Here is a 19,864-nt window from a genome sequence, read left to right on the forward strand (position 1 = left end):
ATTTCAAGAGGTCTAGAAATCAAGAGCAGGGATGTGATTCTGAGGCTTTATAAAGCACTGGTGAGGCCTCACCTTGAGTTCCTCACTTAAGAAAAGATGTGCTGGTATTGGAGAGGGTCCAGAGGAGGTTCACAAGGATGATTCTGGATATGAAAGGATTATCATACAAGGAACGTTTGATGGCTCTGGGTCTATTCTCACTGAAATTTAGAAGGATGGGGGGGAATCTCATTGAAACCTTTCAAATGTTGAATGGCCTAGACAGAGTAGATGTGGAAAGGATGTTTCCCATGGCTCAGGAATCTTGAACAAGAGGGTATAGCCTCAGGACAGAGGGACATCCATTTAAAACAGATGTGGAGAAATTTCTTTAGCCACAGGGTGGTGAATTTGTGGAATTTGTTACCACATGCAGCTGTGGAGGCCAGGTCGTTGGGTGTATTTAAGGCAGAGCTTGATAGGTTCTTGGTGGACACGGCATCAAAGGTTATGGGGAGAAGGTCAGGGAGTGGGGTTGAGGAGAGGGAGAATAGGATTAGCCATGACTGAATGGCAGAGCAGACTCGATGGGCCAAGTGGCCTAATTCTGCTCTTGTATCTTATGGTAAGAGTTTGCATGTTCATCCTGTGACTGCGTGGGTTTTCTCCAGGTCTCTGGTTTCCTTCCACAGTCCAAAGTTCATAGGTTAATTGGCCATTGTAAATTGTTCTGTGATTAGGCTAGTGTTAAACTGGTAGGTTGCTAGACAGTGGTCACATTGGACCTGAAGGGGCTATTCTGCGCTGTATCTCTAAATTAAATAAATAAACTCAGCAGGTCAGGCGTCATCTTTAGAGGGGAATAAAGGGTTGCTGTTTCGGGCTGAGAACCTTCATCCTGATTCCTTTCCATAATGCTGCCTGATTCGATAGGTTCCTCCAGTACTTTGTGAATGTTACACCATCTCCACTGTCCTCTGAACAATTTGTTTCACCATCAAGTACCAACTTAAATGACTCCACACAAACTTGTGGCCTTTCTGTTTGGCCTAGTCTCTTCAATTTAGCGTTTTTGTTTTCAACATCTCCATAAAACTTGCAAAATCTCCTTTCTCCAGGTTATGATTTTCTTTCCATTTTCACAATTTTATTTGAAATAATGATACTGTTTTTGTATTTAATGAAAAACCTTAAGACTTGCACATGTTCAGCACCAGGCCGTGAAAATTGAATTAATACCAGGTACAATTCTTGATGGTAAAACAGCTGCTGAATATCAACAGCAGCCAGTCAAATATTAGAAGCACGATTATTTCAAAACCAGAAGAATTTGCAGGGATGGACAATGCTGTATGCTTGCTCCCTTTGCTTTGTTTCACATTCTTGTGTAGTTCCATGTTTCATCGCATACAGCTTATTGAGCCTGAATGTCATTGCTTAGATATTTTGAAGGACGTGATGGAGAAGCTATCCATTGCAACATTCAGGTAAACGTTTTGATACTTGTTCTCACAATTCCTGGTTCCACTTGGAAAGGCAAATGTGTAATAAATTGGTAATGAATGTTCAGTGTTTGAATTAAAATCTCACTGCACTTAAGTATATGTACAGATGGTTGTATTACATAGAATCTCTTGAGATACTGACAGCCAAAAACACAGACTTCAATATTTGTCTTCTGTGTGATTGTATTTAAAATGCATTTTGAGTGATGAGATTGAGAGTCAATTATCTTAAAGAAATGTGGCTGGCCGCGCCTTCTGCAGAAAGTTACAAGATATTGTGGAGACTTTGCACAGTGTCTAGACATTTCCAACTGCTTCTCTCTTTGCAGGCCTCAGTTGGATGAACCCATTCCAATATATGAAGCCACTGTTGCCATGGAGATGGTTCAGAAGAACCAAGTCAGAAAAAAACAAGTCGTTCAGCTCTGAAATGCTGTCATGATAACCAATTCCTGTAAACAGCTAAAAGATTGGTGCTGTCTTCAATGTATCAGTGTTCTGGGACAAATGCTTTGGATCCACTTGAGTGATTTTGCATTTAAAATATTTTGCTCCCCGTTTAGATTAAGTTGTTTGGTATTGAAAAGCTCTCCAATTACTATGATAAGATTTGCTTTCTTCACATAATTGACCTCGGGACTAATACAAATTATTTCATTAGGATTCTGGGCTCCAATAGCTGAATTGTTTTTTTTCATTTTATTTTACACGTTTGATGCTATCTGTAATCTCTTATCAGTTTGCTGCAGCACCTTTTCAACAACAGAATGATTGATAATAGATCCACAGAGTTGTGATTGTTAAAATGCTTCCACTCTTTTTATTAGGTACAAATAATTGAGGACCCAATCAAGATAAGGATGTGGATAAATAGCTTAATAGTGGTTTGCTCTACTGATGGATCTTGTAAACTTTCCCAGAAAATAAATAGATAGTACTTTTAGATAAAAGGATTTCAATAACACTGTCAATTGAACAACATCAGCTTCATAAATCTGAAACAGCTGAATTTACTAGTGAATCTTGTATGTGAGACTGCAGCACTTTGTCATTAATAACTCTTGAACAAAAGTTAACATAGAAACTAAAACTGATAGGTTTAAATAATCTCTTACTAGCTCTTCTTTCAGTTAGTCCTGACGAAGGGTCTCGGCCCAAAACGTCGACTTTACCTCTTCCTAGAGATGTTGCCTGGCCTGCTGCGTTCACCAGCAACTTTTATGTGTGTTGCTCACAAAGAAAATAACTGTTTTCATTATCTGGATTTGGTTGAATACAGAAATACTTCTGTTCCACTTGCAATGTATCCACCAATCCTAACTGATTTTTTTTTTCTAATTTGGATTGTTTCTAATTTTTTGCATAAGCTTTGAGCACGTTCACATAGACCTGGAGACCTGAAATCATTCTCTTGTGGGCTAAAGCAATTCTATCAGCCCAGCACAGTAAACCTGCTTGCAAGAGTTTGTCTGTGTCAATAAAATCTGATGCATTGGATTCTGTACAAAAAAAAAGCGTGGGGCCCTTTCAGTTTATTGTTAACATTGTTTTCCAGAACAGTGGCTGAATCAAGGACGAAACATGAAAGAACTTTGAGTAAATACATAAATCTAACATCAACTCTTGGCTATGGCCCAACTAATTTAAGAAGGCTGCTCAATAGCTATCCTCGGTTTTACCTGGTTCCCTTTGGATTGCTCACATCTTTCCTCCATTGCTGTCACAGAATACAGAACAGCCACAACACCTGCTGATCATGATGCCAACTTAAACTACAAGACCATAAGATATAGAAGCAGAATTAGGCCATTTGACCCATTGAGTCTGCTCCATCATTTATCATGGTTGAACCATTTTTCCTCTCAGACTCAATCTCCCCATATCCATATCCCTTCATGCCCCAACCAATCAAGAATCTGTCACCCTCTGCCTTAAATATATGTAAAGACTTGGCCTCCACAGCCATCTGAGGCATTAATTCCACAGAATCACCACTCTCTGGCTAAAATAATTCCTCCTCATCTCCATTCTAAGCTATTCACATTTATTTGATTATGTTCTATATCCTTCCCTTGGATGCCTGTTCATGTGCCTGTTTAAAATGCCTCCTAAACATTGCTATCATATCTGCTTCCATCACCTCTCCTGGGAATATATTTTAGACACCTACCACTTCATGTTTTAAAAAAAAACTCTTCTCCTTTTTGACCTTCCCCTCTCAGTTTAAAGCTACTCCCTCCACTATATGACATTTCCACCCCGGAGAAAAGACATCCCCTCACCCTCCCCCAACCAATGGCCTCCAGAGAAAGCAATCCCAGTTTGTTCAACTTCTTCTTATAGCTAGTGCTCTTTATCCAGACAGCAACCCTGGTGAGCCTCCTCTTCACCTTTTTTAAAACCTCCTCTTCCTTTGATACAGCAACAAAAACTCCCCACAATACTCTACATGTGGCCTACTCAAAGAGTTATACAGCTGCAGTGAGACTTGATAGCTGATGTACTTAACATTCCAAATGCTGAAGTCAAACATTATATCTGCTTTCTTTGCCACCCTATCAATTTCCAATGTAAGTTCATTGTCATTGACCAAACACAGGTATATAGCTAAACGAAACATCGTTCCTTTGGGAACAAGGTGCATAACACAGTACATACAGTCACACACAACACATATAGTTACAATCCAGCATATACAGACACAGAGTAATATCAGCACAAGTCCCTGAGTGGCATAGCCTGGATATTGATAGGTTGGTTAATAATGTCTAACAGGGTCTTAATATCATAAGAAAAATAGGTAAGACCAATATTTGCACCATTTGTTAGACCCAGAGAGGCTGCTATTTTGCTAATCTGCTTGTGTTGTCACTTTCAAGGAGTGATGAACCCACTGTATATCAATTCTCCCAAAGGATAGCCTTTCTAACTAGCACAGAATGATAGGTAATTTTCCAGTACAGAGGAAGGCATTGCAACCCAATGTGCAAGAGCCAGCTGACTGTCTCATGTTCTAGCATGAGTTCTGCAGCCCTGCAGTCCACAACTCCTCAAGTACCTGTCCAGGCACTGTACAGCTGTGGTTAGGTCTTTTGACTCCACCATCCTTTCAGTCAGTGAATTCCAGACCCTACCATATGTTGAGTGAATACATACTTTTCATCACCTCCATTCTGATCCCTAGAACACTTACTTTAGGTAGAATGGTCAAAAATCAGATTTGGAATAAATTTATGCATGTTAATTAAACCACTATTCCAAAGAGAGCAACCTTGTCTTATCCAGTCTTTTCTCATAACTATAGTTTTCCAGCCCTGGCAATATCTTTGAAGCAGTCCCTCAGGCAACTCCTGCAACAGCACTGGTGCCAAACTCTATCAGTCTCTGTCATTCTTTTGGAATCATCAGCTGCACGGACTTTGTTCTCCATATTGTATTGTCCTGGCTTGTGTATCAATTACATCCATGGTTGACCTCAACCAACAGTGAGCCTCAAGTATCTTTGAAAGTTATATACAATTACATCTTCTCTATAACACAATGGTCAGTACTCTGTTCTCGCTAACCAGTCTTGTATGAAATTCTAGCATAGCCTCCCAGCTCTTATATTAAAGTAGAGAATCCTGTGTACCCTTTTAAGCACTTTATTGACCTGTACTGTAAGGTCCATCTGTTCCTCCATCCAATAGTCTCCTGTTTATTCCCCGGATTTGTCAGCTCACAAATGTATGGCCAATTACTTCCTTGGATTAAGTTACAATTTATATTTTTTCTGCCCAACTAATCAGACCATCAATACTTTCTAAAGATGTGGTGTCGAGGTACTTGATAAAATAGGACAAAATTAGCATGGTTTCCTTAAGGAGAAATCTTGCCTGATAAATCTGTTGGAATTCTTTGAGGAAACAACAGACAGGGTAGACAAAGGAGCGTCAGTGGATGTAGTGTACTTGGATTTGCAGAAGGCCTTTGACAAAGTGTTGCACACGAGGTAAGAGCCCCTGGCATTACAGAAAAGATACCAGCATGAAGAGAAAATTGGCTGATTGGCAAGAACCAAAGAATGGGGTAAAAAGGGGGCCTTTTCTGGTTGGATGCAGGTGACTAGTGGTGTTCTGCAGGGGTCAGTGTTAGGACCACTTCTTTTCATGTTATATGTCAATGATTTTGATGATGGAACCTATGGCTTTGTGGCCAAGTTTGCAAATGGAGCGGCAGGAAGTATTTGGGATACAGATCTGCAGAAGAACTTAGATAGGTTAGGAGAATGGGCAAGGAAATGGCAAATGGAATATAGTGTCAGGAAGTGTACTTTGGTTGAAGAAATACTGGCATAGACTACTTTCTAAATGGGGAGAAAGTTCAAAAATCAGAGGTGCAAAGGGACTTGGGAATCCTTATGCAGGATTCCCGAAATGTTAATTTGCAGGTTGAGTCAGTAGTCAGTAGGCAAATGCAATGTTAGCTTTCATTTCAAGACAGCTAGAATATAAAAGTAAGGATGCAGTTCTGAGGCTTTGTAAGGCATTGGTCAGACTGCACTTCAAGACTGATAATGTCATTTCCAGTACACAAGTGTAAAGAAGAACAACATAATTGTTACTCTGTATTTGATGTAGCGCAAAAAAAACACAATAATGATAAAAAAAAACACAAGCTACGTTATGCATTTATGTTTATGTACATACCTTGATTGTATGTCCATAAAGTGACGCTAGGCACAGGAGCATTGGTACATAATGTGACTCCGACAAAAGATGATAAAGTAGTGGTGGTGGGGGTGTGAGTTGATAGGTGTTGATCAGCCTTGCCACTTGGCAAAAGTAATTCTTTTTGAGTCTGGGGATTCTGGTGTGGATGCTACATAGCTTCCTCCCTGATGGAAGTGGGACATGCATGACTAAGAACAGGGTGGGTGTGATCCTTCATAACATCACTGGCCTTTCTCTGGCATCTTTCTGTATGTACGTCCTTGATGGCAGGTAGGCTGGTGCTGGTGATGCCTTAGAATATTGTGTGCAATTTCGGACCCCTTATCTAAGAAAAGATATCCAGCATTGGAGATGGTCCGGGGAGGTTCACAAGAACGATGCCTGGGAATTAAAGGATTAATAGTTCTTGCCTATACGCACTGGAATTTAGAAGATTTGGGGGGAGGCATCTTATTGAAACCTATCAATTATTGAAAGGCCGAGACAGAGTGGATATGGAGAGAATGTTTCCTATAGTGGGGAAGTCTAGGATCAGAGAGCACAGCTTCAGAATAGAGGGATGTCCATTAAGAACAGAGATAAGGAGGAATTTCTTTAGCCAGAGGGTACTGATTCTGTGAAGTTCAGTGTCACAGACAGCTGTAGAAGCTGGTTTATTGAGTGTAAAGTGGAGGCTGATAGGTTCTTGATTAGTCAAGGCCATCGAGGCTTTTGACAGGAGGGTGGGAGAATGGGATTGGGAGGGATTATAAATCAGCCATGATAGAATGGCAGAGCAGACCAGATGGGTTGACTAGCCTAGTTCTATTGTAATGATTCCTTTGTGTTAATCACAAGCCAATATTTTTTATCTGCAAACTTGTCATTGCCTCTGTTATGGGTCTGAATCACTAAGGTGTATTAGGAAAAGAAAGAAACCAAGCATTTAACCCTATGGAAGCCCTCTGCATCGGTCTTGGTCACAAAAATACCATTAACCATTACCTTCATCACTGACAGTATTTTGGATGTAACTGGCACCTTACCTTGGGTCTCAAATGGTCTGGTTCAAAGCTGGCACAGACCCAGTAGGTCAAAGGGCTACTTCTATGCTATTAGCATTACTTTTTTAACTGGCTTGTTGTGTGGTAAGTGAAACCTGCTTTGGTTAAGGTTACTGAGCCTGCCTTCACCACCTCTGCAGGCAGTACACAGAGACTTCTGCCCTACTTGTGTCATCACTGACATGAGTAATCCCTGCACCTTCTGATATGGACGTGTCATAGCTAGAAATGGATGTTATAGAATACAAAATATGCTTTTAAACTGCAGCTTGATTTTGATACAACTAATCTGAATGCATAACTTTCCCACACTTGCTGTCATCCTCAAATAAGACAGCAGTATGAAACAGCTCATTATTTCAGGCATGCATAAACCTGTTCATGGAGCATGCAAATGAAGGAAGCATGAATTGTTTAAATCATAGTGGCATTACCAGTAAACAGTTCACTCCTTTGTGTACAATGTGTTTTTTTAAAAGAAAGATGTTAAGAACCAGCAGTTGAAGCTCATCTTTCAACAAAATAATTATTTTTACAATGTGCTGTATTTCTTTAGAAGCCATAATCAATTAAGTAGATGGAAGCCAGCCAGCTCCATCACAGTCACAAGCCTCCCTACCATCGAGGACATCTACAAAAGGAACGCCTCAAGGAAGCAGCATCCTTGTTTAACGACTCTCACCATCCAGGGCATGTCCCCTTCTCATTACTACCATCAGGGAGGAGATACAGGAGCCTGAAGATGCACACTCAACATTTTAAGGAAAGCTTCATCCTCTCTGCCATCAGATTTCATGAATTCATCAACGCGATCTCACTATTCTTCTCTTGCACTATTTATTTTTTATTGTAACTTAGTATTTTTGCCCTGCACCATTGTGCTGTCACAGAACAACAAATTGCATGACATATGTCAGTGATAATAAATCAGATTCATGTTATTCTGTTTTTACTAGTCCGTAATGGATTTAACTGCAAGTGCAAAGCAGTCATTCACTTGCATTTGTTCCAGTCTAATCAAACCACATCAGCGGCTTGTGTATCTGATAGCAACTGTACCAGAGCACTGTGCATCAACCACTCTCTTAGATTTTCCATCATTCCTTATGCTGAGGTTCCGCTCTTCTAATGGCAACTTCCCGAGAACAGCAGGGCATTCGCTCTTTGAGCTGTGATGGACCGAGTTTGGGAAGTCACCTTTTCCAGTCTCTGAACCCCATCGATATTAGCATTTACTACACAATCCTCTGAAAGCAATTATAAACCAATTCACAATAAACTGTTTTGCACACGTTTTTCCCCCCCAAGTCCAAACACTGTTCAATCCTGCTGTCTGATCCAACAATAGGGAGCACAGCCAGCACTCTGCATTCCGAATGTCACCTGGGAGTAGCGATTTTCATATCTTGTAGCACTTGCATCGATGCCTGAAGTATCCCAAACTCCTCTCTCCGCAGGGCTGCCACCAACTCGAGCTGCTCTGAGATCTCGGCTCCATCATCTGAAAGCTTAGAAAACTGGAAACAGGGAGGCAAAATAAAACCAGAACAAGATTAGAAAGCATCTCAGAAATATATTCAATCCCCGTGGAAAATCCCAGCAACCTTGGAAATTTGGCTCTTTGGTTATGGCTATTCATAGAGTCATTCTGACACCTGTATTTCCAGTAAGATGACAGCACGTGAGAATGTAGCAGCCTCTCAGGGGCCAAACAAAGCTGCTTTTTTCTTTGTAAAATTAGTTTTTTACGATCCAAAAACAATTCTACTCCAAGAATATTGGGCATCGCAGGGCTACTCCATCAGTGATTGAAGTGGCTGGACCGGTGTCGGTGGTGGAGCCAGCTGAGGTGTCAAAGTGGTCAGCCGTGGTGTCGAAGGAGCTGGTCAGGATATCGGAGGAGTTGACCTGGCAGATCATGTTGCGGCCTGCTACTCCAAAGCAGTGTAGCTGGTGAATTATAACTGTGTGAGATTGTCCCAGACATTTCACTTGCAATCACATGACTCTGTTGGACAGTGATAATGTAAGTTGCCACACCCCTGTTACCCTTGTCTGGTGGAGGGACAGTTGATATGGAAGCTGTGTAGTCTCAGCTCTAGTGAGAACTAGGCCTCATGCCTCAGGCTTGCCTGCTGCTGCAGACCAAGTGAGAGACACACAGAAGTGCTACCATGTGGTAAAGCTTGGCTGGGGTCTGGCCTCACCCATTGGTGCTGCCTTCCTATGTTTGCTTGCTATTTTTGAATCTTTTGCACCTTGGCCCCAGAGGAACACTGTCTCGTTCAGTTGTAACTATATAAACTTAATTTGATTTGATACAAGGGGGGAAATTTGGCCCAACTCATCCATGCCTTTCTAAGTTAGTTCCTTTTGCCCATATCCCTCTAAATCTTTCCTGTCCAAGTACTTTTGAATGTTGTTATTGTACCTGCCTCAGCCACTTACTGGCACCTGAAAACCAGTCACTTCGGGCAAATGGTGCTCATCAGCTGTGGTTGGCAGCTCATCTAGGAGAAGGAAAACTCTGATCTCAAACCTCCACTGCTCTCCTGCTATACCCACTCATGGGGGAGGCTTCAGGAGTAAACCCCAAGAGAAAAATCCGGAGCTGGGGTTCCAAAGGCAGTCCAACGTTGAGTTCAATGCTGACGGGCAAGATGTGCCAGGATGAGAGAACATGTCTTATGTAACTAAATTGCACGAGCTAGGGCTTTTCTCTTTGGAGTGATGGAGGTTGAGAGGTGACGACAGAGTTGTAGGGGCATGGATATAGTGACTAATCAGAACTTTCTTTCCCCACAATGGTATCGGCCAATATCAGAAGACATCCATTTAAGGTGAGTGGAGAAAAGTCTGGCGAGGATTTCAGAGGCAGGTTTCTACTCCGAGTGGCGGGTGTCTGGAACACACTGCCAGGGTTGGTGGTAGAGGTTGGTACAATAGGAATGTTTAAAAGATTCTTAGATAAGCACATAGATGTAAGAAAAATGGAGAGTTATGGGCTGCGTAGGAGGGAATGGCTAGATTGATTTTGGAGTTAGTTTATATAGATTTAAGATCTTTAAAAATTAGCTTTATTTGTCACATACATCAAAACATACAGTGAAATTCTTGTGTTCATCATGTCAAATCAGTGGGTATTGTGTCAGAAGCAATCTACAAGGGTCACATGCTTCCAGCACCAATAAAACATGCCCACGTAGCTCTAACTGTACATCTTTGGAGTGTGGGAGGAAACTGGAGCACCCAGAGGAAACTCGCACAGTCACGGGGAGAACGTACATGCTCGTTGTAGACATAGCTGCAGGAATCGAATCCCGATGGGTGATCAAGTGCTGTAAGTGATTGCACTAAACTGCTACAGTACTGTGCTACCCCGGCATCGTTAACACAACACTGTGCTGTACTAATCCATGTGACCAATCTCCCTTTTAGAGGCAAATAGGTCCTTTCAGTTTCCCCCGCAAAGGCCCTCGTGATTTTAAAACACTCCTCGCAAACTGACCAGATAATCCTATCAACATTCTGCAAGTTGCTTCCATTGCTCAACCCGGGCGCGGTAAATCTGAATCTCTGAACGAGGAGACTTTGCTACATGCAGACATAGCAATTTAGTGCTCAGATCAAAACAAAGAATTTGTTAATTCACAGAAACTGAATGTAATAATCATTCAGGATTTTGCCGACTTAATTTGAAGTTTGGTCAGACAAACATGGCAGTAACTCTGCCAACTTTGTGAGGAGCACTTGGAGTCAGTGTTTTGTGCCTCTGGTCATACTCCTGCTGTTACAGCCTGGATCTGACACAGAAACAGCAGGCAGAACATATACAAGACGAGCATTTCTTCATTCATTTTGGCCCAGCCAATATTTCCAGCAATCTTTCTTGCAGTCTAACAATTCACTGTACTATTTCCCCCTCTCTAATTCTGGCAGTCTCTGCTACCCTGGTATTATCTCTTACTTGTAGGCGGCTCTGCTACATCTGCCTATGGGATTCCGTCAGTGTAATTGGAGCAGGCGGTGGAGAGGCACAAAGCATTCATTCTCTTTTCAATGCTTATCTGGAGGAGCGCTCATTGCAACGCTGACATTCAGAAACAGGAATGGAGTTTAGTAAAATGGGTTCTGGCTTTAATAAAAACTGTATGACACTCATCTGTATTGACTAAGGTACCTTACAAGCATGAACCCTACACCAGTTTGTTTCAAATAAAGCAGAAAACCCAGATTTCTCTTATTAAAAATCTACACAAATATTCTGAGCCCCCGCCCCCCCCCACAAACCTTCCAAAATGTGAGGAAATTTTACATCATACAAGGCAGTGAAAATAAATCTTATTCTGAAATGACAAAATTCAGGTAGGTAGATGTTTCCAAAAATCTTTGTTTCTAAACTAAATACAGCAAAATACAATTCCGAAAGCAGATCTTCATTTCAGCTTCTTGCTTTTTAATGCTTAGAATCAGAATTTGATTATTATTGACCTAAATGACCTGTTTTTTCTTTTTACATAACATACACAAAATGCTGAGGAACTTGGACAGGTAGCGTCTAGGGAAAGGAATAAAAAGTCAACGCTTCAGCCAAGACCTTTCGTATGTTTTGCAGCAGCAGAACTGTGCAAAAGATATAAAAATTACTCTAAATTACAAAAACATATAAATAGAGCAAAAGGAAAAACAACAGTGGACTGTTCAGAATCAATGTCTGATCTGGGGATTGGGGGGCTGGTGCTCTGAACCAGATTGAAATAAGCTGCAGAAAGTTGTAAACACAGTCAGCTCCTTCCTGGGCACTAGCCTCCCCAGCAGCATCCAACAGAAGGACCCCCAGCACCCAGGTCATGCCTTGTACCACTCAGGTCATACTCACATACACAAACACACCCCCCTACATATATACTTATGGTAATTTAGTTTTTATTATACATTGCATTGTACTGCAGCCACAAAATAACAAATTTCCCGTGATATTTAACCTGATTCTGATTCAAAAATATGATGGCAGAGGGAAAGAAGCTGTTCCTAAATCATTGAGCGTTGGCCTTCAGAATCAGAATTAGATCTGAAATCACCGGCATATGTTGTGAAATGTGTCAACTTTACAGCAGCAGTGCAATGAAATACATAAGTAAATATAGAGAGAAAACACTGAGTTACATTAAGTTTATATATGCCTATTAAATAGTTAAGTTAAAATGAGTAGTGCAAAAAAAGTCAGAAATAAAAAGTAGTGAGGTTGTGTTCATGGCTTCAAAATCCATTTAGAAATCAGATAGCAGAGGGGAAGAAACTGTAACTGAATAACTGAGCGTGTGCCTTCAGGTTTCTATACCTCCTTCCTGATGGTAACAATAAGAAGAGGGCATGTCCTGGGTGTTTGGGGTCCTTAATGATGGACGCCACCTTCCTAAGGCACTACTCCTTGAAGATGTCTTGGATACTACGGAGGCTAGTACCCATGATGGAGCTGACTAACTTTACAAGTTTTTACAACTTACTTCTATCCTGTGCAGTAGCCTCCCTGTTCAAATTGGTAACACAGCCAGCCAGAATGCTCTCCACAGTACATTTGTAGAATTTTTCAAGTGTTTTTTGTGGAAACACCAAATTTCCCCAAACTCTTAATGAAATATGGCCTTCTTTATAGTTGCCTCAATATGTTGTGTCCAGATTAGGTCCTCAGAGATATTAACACCCAGGAATTTGAAATTGCTCACTCTCTCCACTTCTGATCCCTCTATGAGGATTGGTTAGTGTTCCCCTGTCTTTCCGTTTCTTAAGTCCACAATCAGTTCTTTGGTCTTATTGATGTGAGTGCAGGATTGTTGCTGCGACACCACTCAACTAATTGGTATATCTTGTTCCCGTACGCCCTTTCGACACCATCTGAAATTCTGCTAACAATGGTTGTATCATCAGCAAATTTATGGATTCCTGCAACCCCTCCCCGATGACAGTAACCATAAGAGGTCATGTCTCTGATCGCAATTCACATTTACACATCTCCACTTATTGCACAGACCGGATGTGTAAATTAGCTGTTCAGATGGTAACTGGAACCTGAAATTTTTAAACTTAAGCTAATATAGCAGAACATGCTGGAATTCGTCAGCAGGTCAAGCAAGATCTGTAGACTGATCGTCTTTTGTCAAATCTGCGAAAAGTTTTAAGATGCAGAGCAGGTGATGGTACTGGGGGAAAGAGGAGAGAGAGAAAATGCAAAGGAACTCAGGTGAGACTGGCCTATCTCAGAAAGGATGTGATGTCATTGGAGAGAGTCCGAAGGAGGTTGACGAAGATGATTCCAGGAATGAAGGGGTTAACATATAGGAATGTTTGGCTGCTTTGGGCCGATACTCACTGGAATTTAGAAGAATGTGGGGGTATCTCGTTGAAACCTACCAAATATTGGAAGGACTAGCTAGGGTGGATGTGGAGAGGATGTTTCCTGTGGTGGGGATATCCAGAACTGGAGGGCTTGGCCTCAAAATTGAGGATCAACCCCTTAGAACAGAGGTAAGGAGGACATTTTTTAGCCAGAGAGTAGTGAACCTGTGGAATGATCTGCCACAGACTGCGGTGGAGGCCAAGTGCGTGGGTATATTTAAGGCAGAAGCTGATAGTTTCCTGATCGATCAGGGCATCAAAGGATATGGCGAGAAGACAGGTGTATGGGGTTGAGTGGGATCCGAGATCAGCCAGGATGGAATGGTGGAGCAGACTTGGGTTGGTGGGCTGAATGGCCTAATTCTGCTCCTGTCTTGTGGAGTCAAAAAAAAGAGGAGAATCTATTGTTGGCAGAATTTCAGATGGTGATGAGAAGGCATACAGGAGTGAGATATATCAGCTAGTTGAGTGGTGTCACAGTAAACATCTTGCATTCAATGTCAGGAAGACCAAAGGATTGGTTGTGGAATTCAGGAAGAGTAAGGCGAGGGAACACACACCAATCCTCACAGAGAGATCAGAAGTGGAGAGAGTGAGCAATTTCAAGTTCCTGGGTGTCAACATCTCTGAGGATCTATCCTGGGCCCAACATAATGATGCAGTTACAAAGAAAGCATGACAGAAGCTATATTTCATTAGGAGTTTGAGAAGATTTGGTATGTCTCCAAAATCACAGGAAAATTTCTACAGATGTACCGTGAGAGCATTCTAACTGGATGCATCACTGTCTGGCATGGGGGGGGGGGGGGCGGCTACTACACAGGATCAAAGTAAGCTGCAGAGAGTTGTAAACTTAGTCAGCTCCATCATGACCACTAGTCTCTGTAGGATCCAGGACACCTTCAAGGAGCAATGCCTGAAAAAGGTAGTGTCCATCATTAAGAACTTGCATTACCCAGGACATGCCTTGTTCTCATTGTTACCATCAGGGAGAAGGTACACAAGACTGAAGGCACACACTCAACAATTCAGGACCAGCTTCTTCCCCTCTGCCATCTGATTTCTGAATGGACATTGAACCCGTTGCACTGATCAGAACAGTGGCAGTGAATAACAGATAGATCCGGAGCATGTCTAAACAAAATGATTCATAGCAGCATTTTGCGTTTTATTTCAGATTTCTATCTTTTTTCTTGCCATTTTACAATGTAATCCTAAATATTGCCAAAAGGCAATAACAACAAAGAAAACTCACCCACCCTCCTCCCCACCTTCTTATTCTGGCATCTTCCCCCTTCCTTTGCAGTCCTGATGAAGGGTCCCAATGCAAAACATTGATTGTTTATTCCTCTCCATAGATGCTGCCTGATCTGCTGAGTTCCTCCAGCATTTTGTGTGTGTGTGTGTGTGTGTGTGTGTGTGTGTGTAACTCTAGATTTCCAGCATCTGCAGAATCTCATGTGTTAAAAAAAAATTATCTGCATGTGTTTTCCATTTAGCTCCCTGAGTATCGCTGTTTGGTGTAATACAAAGCTCAGGAAAGATTGTTGGCTCGAGTAAAGTTATTGAGAGTCAGAAAGAAAACATCAAGCCAGCCAGAATGTCTGAGAGGAAGAGAGAATAGGGTGAGAAAGGGACTCAAACAAGGTTCTCACTCTTGTCACTGCCCTCTTCTCATTGCTACCATCAGGGCGGAGGTACAAGAGCCTGAAGGCACACACTCAGTGATTCAGGAACAGCTTCTTCCCGTCTGCCATCTGATTCCTAAATGAACACTGAACCCATGACACTACATCACTACGTTTTTTTTCCCTTTTTGCACTACATATTTAACTTTGTATATATGTGTGTATATTTATGTGTGTGTGTGTGTGTGTGTATACTGTATGTACTGTATACACACACACCTACCGTAATTTAGTTTTTTTAATGTATTGCATAACAACAAATTACAGGACATATGCCAGTGATATCAAACTTGATTCTGATCTTCATATGGCCAACCAAACTATAAATAAAAGCCACACCGCATGTGCTGGGGACAATGAGCACACAATTCAGTTAAGTTGGGATGTCCAATCGGTGAGCAATAACTTCATGAGCAAGGCAGTTTAGCATGTCTGGACTCCGCAGATCTCAGCACCAGCAAGTGCCAAGAAGTTCACAAAATGCAGAGAAAAACAGAGAGGAACACTGCCAAGTGGGGCATTGCCATTGACATGATGACAAGATTGGGAATCTCAGTATAGAGAGGAAGGCCAACACCGGTTTCAGATCCATTTCTACAGACTAGATTCTAGATTCAAGATTCAAATTGGTTTATCGCGTGTACAATCAAAACTCACAGTGAAATGTGTCTTATGTGTTCACAACGAACACATCTGAAGGGGTGCCGGGGGCAGGCCGCAAGTGTGACCACTCACTCTGCCACCAACATAGCATGCCCGCAGTGCTTCTCAGAACACACCATAACAGAATACAAGCAATAGCAAAACAAGCCCCATTCCTGCCCCCTACCACATCCACGCATGCATGTACACAGTCCTCCAACTCCAGAACAAGCTGTCTTCAGCCTCCAGTGGACTCGAACTCGCAGACATTGGGCTTTCAGCTTCCCCAGTGGACTCAGAGATTCGCAGACAAGGGGCTCTAGTCAACAGGCCTCAACTTCAAGACTTTCGAATGACCCTCAGGCTTCAATCATCGGCATCAATCCTCACATCCTCAATCCTCGACCACGTGAAGAAGACACACCAGTGCCTACATGTCAATAGGAGTTTGAGGAGACGTGATATGTCACCAAAAATTCTGGCAAATTTCTTCAGATGTACCAAGGAGAGCATTCTAACTGGTTACATCACTCCCCGGTGTGGAGGCACCAATGCACTGGATCAGAAAAAGCTGCAGAGGGTTGCAGACTCAACCGGCTTCCCCACCATCAAGGACATCTTCAGAAGGCTGTGCATCCACCCTGGAGGACCCTCAATATCCAGGACATGCACTCTTCTTGAAGTGTAGGAGCCGGAAAGATGCACAAGCTGGGTTTTTTGGAACAGCATTTTCCCCTCAGCCGTCAGATTTCTGAACAGTCCATGAACCCATTAACATTACCTCACTACTTCACTCTTCTCTTGCACTATTTGTTTTTAATATTCTATATTTCTTACTGTTCCTTCAAGTAATCTTTAATGTACCGTACCATCATCATCATGTGTTTGTGTCGTAATGTACTAAACCGCTGCCACAAGATAACTTTCACGACACACTGTATGTCAGTGATAACAAATCGGATTCTGATTCCTACTGGCTGAGAAGCAACGAGCCAATCTAATCTCATTTTCCAACTCTTTCTCTGCTTCCTTGAAATCTAAGACAGGTTCACATAAAGACATGATGCAAATTAAACAAGGTTGGAAAGAAGATGGCCCAATTGGTCAGATACCAATTGGGTAATCTGTCAAATACCTCACTTGCAATACTGTGTTCAGTTCTGATCACCTCTTTCTCGGAAGGATGTGGAAGCTTTGGAGAAGGTATAGAGGAAATCTACCAGTATGCTTTTTGGATTGGAGAGAATGTCTTATAAAGACAGATTGAGTGAGCTAGGGATTTTCTCTTTGGAGCGAAGCAAGATGAGAGGCGACTTGATAGGGGTGTACAGAATGATAAGAGGCATAGATCCAGTGGATAGCCAGAGAATTTTTTTCCAGGAGCTGAAAAGGCTAATTATGAGGGAGCATAATTTTAAGGAAACCAGAGGAAAATATAGAGGGATATCAGAGGCAAGTTCTTCACACAGAGAGTGGTGAGTGTGATTGTCCTGCAAGGGTTGGCGATAGAGGCAGATACATTAGGGGCGTTTAAAAATCTCTTAAATAGGCACATGAATGTTGGAATAATGGAGAGCTGTGTAGGACAGAAGGACTAGATTGATTTTAGAGTAGGTTAAAAAGTTGCAACAACATTGTGGGCCTAAGAGCCTGAACTATGCTGCAAATACAGTGGATTCCAGTTAATTGAGGCACATCGGGACCAGTGTATTTTTGCCCTATTAAGCAGCTGTCCTAAATTAACTGAAATATCATGGAAATAGTTTAAAGGCGGCAAATTACCATTTAATTGAGTAACATATTATGTATTTAAATAAAACACGCAACGAATTAGGACACTACCAGTAGTGCTACAAAACTGCATATTAGTTTCTAATAGTTATCGCTGCAGGAATTCATCCAGTGTACACAATGAATAAAATCAATGCAGACACCTAGTACAGATAATGGACTTCCTTCATACATCCTCCAAATCTTTATTTTCATTGTAACATTCAAGATGATTGTCGATACCTTCAGAATCTTCGTAGTTCTGAACTTGTTGAAGTAGTAAGATTGTTTAGTTTTCACTCTTGGCTCTTTCGGGCATCTCCAAGCCTGAATGCTTAAAACTACAGTGAGTGAAGGAGTTCAGAATTGTCTTACTGCTATTTCATGCGAACCATCACTGACAATAATGACTATTTATTAAACACAAACACATGCAACTGATGCTATTTAAAAATTGTTTGTCCTAAGGCTAACCGCCACGTAACTAAACACAGCTAATGCTAATTAGAAACTGGCAAGAATCTCCTATCCCAATGAAGGGGCATAGTGACCCAAATAAACAAAGGGAATCCTGGGTATTTTCTCGAACACTTTTGTTCTTCAAGGTTTGTCCCAAGTAGCTGTCTGCTCCGATTAACCAAAGGCCCAATTAAACAGAATCCACTGTACGCTGGAGGTTGTTGATGAATAGAGTGTGGTGGTGAACAAATTTGCATGGAAATCTGTAAAAGTCATACAGTAGTGTAAAGAGGGGTTGGCAAAGAAATAACAAAGCAAGGATTGGACCAAGCTGATCTGATGGTTCAAATGCCTCATTCCTTGTTGTAATCCTCCTGAGATTCTGTTCCATAACCTTGTTTGACAGGATATTATGTATTCTTAAAATAAGTTTCTATTACCCTTACAAGAACTTTCTTCCTTCCCTACACAATAATCCCTTGGGGTGAATTAACGTTGGAAAAATTATAAATTTCTTGCAAGTTCAATCATCCAGATGTCTACAAAACCAGATTGTTTTAACCAGTAACCACAGAATGTGACACAGCCGGAGATCAGCATTTGGCTAATAATGAATATCCTCTTTGAAATAGCTATTCATTTAGCTACAATTTTTCTCCAGAGCCATACAAATTTATCGTGAAGCATAGAGTTCATTACCTTTTAAATGTTACTTTTGAACTTGTTTTTACCACCCCCTCGTGAAAAACATTCCACATCATCAAGACTGCATAATAAACTCTCTTCTCATTCTTTGCCAACTGTGTACCCTGGCCATCAGCCCACTGCCAGTGGAATGTAATCTCCACTTTATAACTCGTTATCATCATTTAAAAAGCATCCTTAGAAAATCTTCCTTAATATTCTTTCTTCACAGGAGAACTCTCCATGCTTCTCAAATATCTCCATATTTGAGGAGGATGCTAAGAGGATGCAGGGTGACTTGGATAGGTTGGGTGAGTGGGCAAACTCATGGCAGATGCAATTTAATGTGGATAAATGTGAAGTTATCCACTTTGGTGGCAAAAATAGGAAAACAGATTATTATCTGAATGGTGGCCGATTAGGAAAAGGGGAGGTGCAACGAGACCTGGGTGTCATTATACACCAGTCATTGAAAGTGGGCATGCAGGTACAGCAGGCGGTGAAAAAGGCGAACGGTATGCTGGCATTTATAGCGAGAGGATTCGAGTACAGGAGCAGGGAGGTACTACTGCAGTTGTACAAGGCCTTGGTGAGACCACACCTGGAGTATTGTGTGCAGTTTTGGTCCCCTAATCTGAGGAAAGACATCCTTGCCATAGAGGGAGTACAAAGAAGGTTCACCAGATTGATTCCTGGGATGGCAGGTCTTTCATATGAAGAAAGACTGGATGAACTGGGCTTGTACTCGTTGGAATTTAGAAGATTGAGGGGGGATCTGATTGAAACGTATAAGATCCTAAAGGGATTGGACAGGCTAGATGCGGGAAGATTGTTCCCGATGTTGGGGAGGTCCAGAACGAGGGGTCACAGTTTGAGGATAGAGGGGAAGCCTTTTAGGACCGAGATTAGGAAAAACTTCTTCACACAGAGAGTGGTGAATCTGTGGAATTCTCTGCCACAGCAAACTGTTGAGGCCAGTTCATTAG

The 19,864-nt window shown here is 41.7% G+C and overlaps 2 protein-coding genes across 7 annotated transcripts in view; one reads left to right on the forward strand and one right to left on the reverse strand.

Annotated features, from left to right (window-relative positions):
• cryzl1 (crystallin, zeta (quinone reductase)-like 1) overlaps positions 1 to 1,936 on the forward strand; it is a 91,350-nt gene extending 89,414 nt beyond the window's left edge. For all 3 annotated transcript variants that reach the window (XM_063050331.1, XM_063050329.1, XM_063050330.1), the window contains 2 exons: positions 1,421 to 1,466; positions 1,814 to 1,936. In XM_063050331.1, coding sequence (XP_062906401.1) covers positions 1,421 to 1,466; positions 1,814 to 1,913 — 146 coding nt within the window. In that variant the 3' untranslated portion in view covers positions 1,914 to 1,936. The remainder of the gene's footprint in view (positions 1 to 1,420; positions 1,467 to 1,813) is intronic.
• A 139-nt stretch (positions 1,937 to 2,075) lies between these two features.
• The window catches only part of setd4 (SET domain containing 4), a 51,668-nt gene continuing 33,879 nt past the window's right edge, over positions 2,076 to 19,864 (reverse strand). For 3 of the 4 annotated variants that reach the window (XM_063050327.1, XM_063050326.1, XM_063050324.1), the window contains one exon: positions 2,076 to 8,756. In XM_063050327.1, coding sequence (XP_062906397.1) covers positions 8,619 to 8,756 — 138 coding nt within the window. In that variant the 3' untranslated portion in view covers positions 2,076 to 8,618. The remainder of the gene's footprint in view (positions 8,757 to 19,864) is intronic. The other variant, XM_063050328.1, reaches the window with a different exon arrangement.

Source organism: Mobula hypostoma, chromosome 6 (assembly GCF_963921235.1).
Source record: "Mobula hypostoma chromosome 6, sMobHyp1.1, whole genome shotgun sequence".
In the NCBI taxonomy this organism is placed as follows: Eukaryota; Metazoa; Chordata; class Chondrichthyes; order Myliobatiformes; family Myliobatidae; genus Mobula; species Mobula hypostoma.